Source organism: Epargyreus clarus, unplaced genomic scaffold, assembly GCF_041222505.1.
Source record: "Epargyreus clarus isolate Ecla_fem2 unplaced genomic scaffold, WU_Ecla_fem_2.2 ptg000013l, whole genome shotgun sequence".
NCBI classification, from domain to species: Eukaryota; Metazoa; Arthropoda; class Insecta; order Lepidoptera; family Hesperiidae; genus Epargyreus; species Epargyreus clarus.
In genome coordinates this window covers 7,027,501-7,032,357 of record NW_027332221.1, presented here as the reverse complement: position 1 = coordinate 7,032,357, position 4,857 = coordinate 7,027,501, and the positions used below count along the sequence as shown (strand labels likewise).

Genomic DNA, 4,857 nt, shown 5'->3' with positions numbered 1-4,857 from the left:
TAATCACACATATCCTCAATTTTTCTATTTCCTGTAGCTCTTTCCCCTCAGCATGGAAAGACGCTCAAATCATTCCCTTACCCAAAAAGTCTAATCCTGTTTGTTGTTCTGATTTCCGCCCAATATCTATCCTCCCTTTCATATCTAAAGTTTTTGAGCGTCTTATATATAACCAGCTAAGTTCCTTTCTCTCCTCACATAATCTCTTGAATCCCTACCAATCTGGCTTCCGATCTGGTCACAGTACGACTACTGCCCTGCTAAAAGTCACGGACGACATCCGTTTAGGAATGGATAAAAGAGAGGTAACAGTGTTGACTTTGCTTGACTTCAGTAACGCATTTAACACTGTTGATTATGACATCTTGCTTGCTATTTTACGTTCTCTTAACATATCTCCAACTGTGGTTGGCTGGTTTCAGAGTTACTTGTATGGGCGCCGTCAGCGAATAATGCATAACGACGAGTATTCAACTTGGTCTAACGTTGCTGCTGGCGTACCACAAGGTGGCGTGTTGTCTCCTCTTCTCTTTTCTATTTATATCAATTCGATAACTGCTCACTTATCTTCACTCTACCACCTTTATGCCGATGACCTACAAATATATTATAAATGTCCACTTGAGGACTTACCAAAAGCCATCGGTGTAATTAATAACGATTTGATTTGTATCTCGAACTGGTGTCAGTTGCATGGATTGAAGGTAAATCCACAGAAAACCCAAGCCATTGTCATTGGTAGTTCAAGGTTATTAAACAAGGTCGATTATGATAACCTACCTGGAATCTTATTTGATGGTGTCCATGTACCATTGACAGAAACAATAAAAAACCTGGGTATCCACATGGATAGATATTTCTCTTGGGTTCCTCAAGTCAATGAAGTGAGCAGGAAAGTTTTTTCGGCTATAGGATCTATTCGAAGGCTTCGCAACTTTCTACCAATTGCAACGAAAATCTCACTGTCACTGTCATTACTGCATCCTATCCTTGACTATGCAGATGTTTGCTATCTAGATCTAACAGAGGAGCAACTGAATAAACTTGAGCGCATCCAAAACTTATTCATTAGATTCATATTTGGTATTCGCAAATATGATCATATCTCCGAGTATCGTATTAAGCTCAAGTGGCTCCCAATCCGTCTTCGTCGGAATACTCATATTCTGTCTGCTTTGTACTGCGTCTTGTTTAACTCAAACAGTCCCTGTTATTTAAAGGAGCGTTTTCACTACCTTCATTTATCTCACAATTCTCGCTTACTTCGTTCTAATGAAAATCTTTCCCTCGCAACTCCTTCTTCTTCTTCATCCTTCTACGGTAAATCCTTCACTGCAGTGGCTGTGCGCCTATGGAATTCCTTACCGATTGTTATCCGACGTGCACAGTCATTGGACTCTTTTAAAAAGCAAGTGAAGGAATATTACCTAACCCTTTAATCTCTCCCTCTTTGATCTTTTATTTTCCTTTTACCTTTTCCTCTTTTCCTCTTCTCATTTTGCTATTTTGTTGTTCTATACAAGCTGCTGACATATTAAAGTTGGTATATACATTTTGTACACCCTACCCTGTTTCACTTGCTACTGTATTTTGTTGTCTTAAAATCAATGGTTGTCTGGAAGAGATCGCTATTTTAGTGATAAGACCGCCGGTTGTACGCTTAATTACTTGTAATTGTTGTTTATTTTATTTTGTCTTTGGTGTGCAATAAAGAATTTTTGTATTGTATTGTATTGTAATCTGATCGTCGCTTTCGTGTTGTGACGCGAGTTCGTCGTAATCTACCGTCGTCGGGCATATAATAGTCTCAACACGAGATAAAGCGTCCGCTACAATGTTTTCGCTACCGCTTACGTGTTGTATATTGTTAGTGAACTCGCTTATGTATATCAACTGCCGGATTCGTTTAGGGGTTTCTTTTTCAGAATTAACCTTAGCTAACGCATGAGTACGAGGTTTGTGGTCCGTAAATACCGTTAATTCTCGCCCTTCAATCATGTTTCTGAAATGCATAATAGATATGTATATTGCAAGCAATTCGCGGTCATATGTACTGTAATTTTGTTGCGCGTCTGACAGCTTTTTTGAAATAGCCCAAAGGTTGCCATTCGTTATTGACTTTTTGTTGTAAAACCGCACCTACGCATGTATTGGATGCGTCTGTCATCAAAGCTAAAGGGGTATTTGGCCTAGGATGAGAAAGTGTTACGGCGCTTTGTAGGCTTACCTTACACTGTTCAAATGCTAATTCTGATTCGTTATCCCAAACAATTTTAGTTTTGTCCTTTTTTTTTGTGTTATGTAAGAATTTATTTAAGTGAGCATGACATTCGGCTGCTTTCGGAAGGTGTGCCCTATAGAAATTAACCATTCCTAAAAATCTTCTCAGACTTTCCACAGTTTCTGGTTTAGGATAGTCGGAAATTGCTTTAATTCTGTCTGATAACGGACTTATACCCTCTTGCGAAACCTTATACCCTAAAAACTCTATTTCACCTGCAGCAAATTGACACTAAGATGTGTTAATCGTGATTCCAACTTCACTGAATCGTTTGAACACCTGCTTTACATGTTCTCTGCCTATGACATCATTTTCTGACGCAATGATGATGTCATCAATGTAACAAAACAATGAACTATGTTGTTTCTCATTTGTATTAGGATTTATCATTGAAATATTTTCTATTCCCTTCAGTACTGTATTATCCATAAATCTCTGGAAAGTCTGAGCGGCGTTCCGTAGTCCAAATGTCATGCGTGGGAATTCGAAAAGGCCAAACGGAGTGATTATAGCGGTTTTTTCGATGTCTGTCGGTGCCGTCTCAATAATGTGATATGCGCGTTTGATATCTAGTTTCGTAAAAAAAATTTCCCAGCTAAACAATAAGTGAAATCATGCAGTCTAGGTACCGGATATCTGTCGGGCTTTGTTATGGCATTCAACCGCCGGTAATCTCCGCACGGTCGAATTTGCCCGTCCTTTTTGGGCACAACATGTAACGGACTTGCCCATTGACTACTAGATGGCCTACATATACCCATTTCTTGCATAATACGGAATTCATTTCTTACCTTTTCGTACTTGTCTGGCGGAAGAGGTCTGGCTCGCGCGTGTACCGGTGGACCCGTCGTTTCGATGTGATGACGAACTGCATGTCCCGTCGTATCCTTGAAAGACGCGGGTCTGGTAATCTCTGCAAACTGTTCTAATAGGTCACGGTAAGGGTTATCTACTTGAATAGTTGTAACAGAGGGTTCTACATGCCTTTTGATGGTCCCTATCACGCATAATGTCGTCACTTGATCTATCAATTTTTTATTATATAAATCTACCACTAATCTATGCGTTTTTAAGAAATCCGCACCTATAATTGGCTTACTGACATCGCATATTACGAAAGGCCATCTATAACTACGTCTTAATCCTAGAGTAAGGTCTAACATGACGACACCGTAGGTCTTTATCTTGGTGCCGTTTGCGGCGAACAATGTATACGTACACTTATCACTATGATACTTAGAGCTAAACATAGATACAGGAACTACCGATATATTGGCACCAGTGTCTATTAAAAAGGTCATACCACTTTTAAAGTCTGTGACGCATAACCGATGGCTTTCACTTAACTCGATACACTCTCCCATCGCACCTGAATGTACCGGATTCAGTTTTCCTTCGGCTTATTCCAGTTGCACGGTGACTCGCAGTTCCTTGCCGAGTCCTGGAATCTGAAGTGATATCTGCACAACCAGTCTGGACTCCGTGGTGTTCGCCTTGGACCCGATGATCTTGCACGCGACCTGTTCCTGCTGCGCTCCCAGCGGAAATCTCTGCTTTGTGGTCTCCCTCTAATCTCGTCCACCTCACCTCTCAATGCCTTGAGTTCCAGGCTTAAACTACGCATTTCCGTCAGAAGCTCCGTATTTACATCCGTCGACGCAGTACATCTGCGAGTCTGTGTATTTCCGCTAATTCTCCGCTGCGCAGATTTTCCATGATCTTATCAGCCATAGTAGCAAGATCGTCCAGTTTAGCTTCACTATTACAACTGGCGAGAATCGCACGGACCCCACCTGGTAGCCGTGACAACCACAGGTTCCTCAATGTGTCACCTGCTGTGGCCGTGTTCTTCGCTAGTTCTTTCATTTTAGCAAGCAGTTGTGACGGCCGTTGTTGGCCTAAATCCAATTCCTTTACTAGTTTGTAGAATTGTGCTTCCGCACTTTCCTGGAAAACTTTGAGCAACCTAGCCTTAAGAACTGTGTAGCGCTGCTGTGCTGGCGGGTCATCTATCAGGTCTGCTATCTGGCTCAGTTCTTCTTTTACCAATTTTGCCAAGACTAGGTCGTACTTTACGCACTCATTCTGGTGTTTCGGTCCGATTATAGCCTCAAATTGTGCAAACCACATTCGTGGCATATCAGTCGAGAATCCTGGAATTCTGGCCGATAAACTGATGGCCGCCAGCTCGCTGTTACCTTGTAGTTGAGGCAATATTTGTTGCGCCGGTGTTGGATTGGCCATGCTGGTTCGTAACGTGGCACTCGCGAACTATAAACGGCACCTGCGCGTGAGGGCAATGTCTATGCGACACGAGGTAACGAGACGCGTGGGAAGCAGGCAATATAGTATTATCTATATATTATTATTATATTTGTTTAATTTATTTTCTACTATTTATGCACTTATGTGTTTATTTTATTACCATTTATATATAAATATATGTATACAATATTATTAGTGGGTATATTTAATGTACTATTTAGATTATACATATTTGATTTTGCTAGTGCCGTCCTCGCTGATCTCTGCTTAACCTAAAGGTTGACTGGTAGAGAATGCTTATAGCATTAAGT

The 4,857-nt window shown here is 41.0% G+C and overlaps 1 protein-coding gene across 1 annotated transcript; it reads right to left on the bottom strand.

The window, feature by feature from the left end:
- Positions 1-3,925: 3,925 nt before the first annotated feature.
- Positions 3,926-4,525, bottom strand: LOC140746798 (uncharacterized). Its single transcript, XM_073078896.1, has one exon. It carries the CDS (start codon positions 4,523-4,525, stop codon positions 3,926-3,928), a length of 600 nt encoding a protein of 199 aa, XP_072934997.1.
- Between the last annotated feature and the right edge of the window lie 332 nt (positions 4,526-4,857).

What these genes read in the sequence shown, in the direction of transcription:
- LOC140746798 (XM_073078896.1), bottom strand. Translation starts at nt 4,525, where the DNA reads ATGGCCAATCCAACACCGGCGCAACAAATATTGCCTCAACTACAAGGT.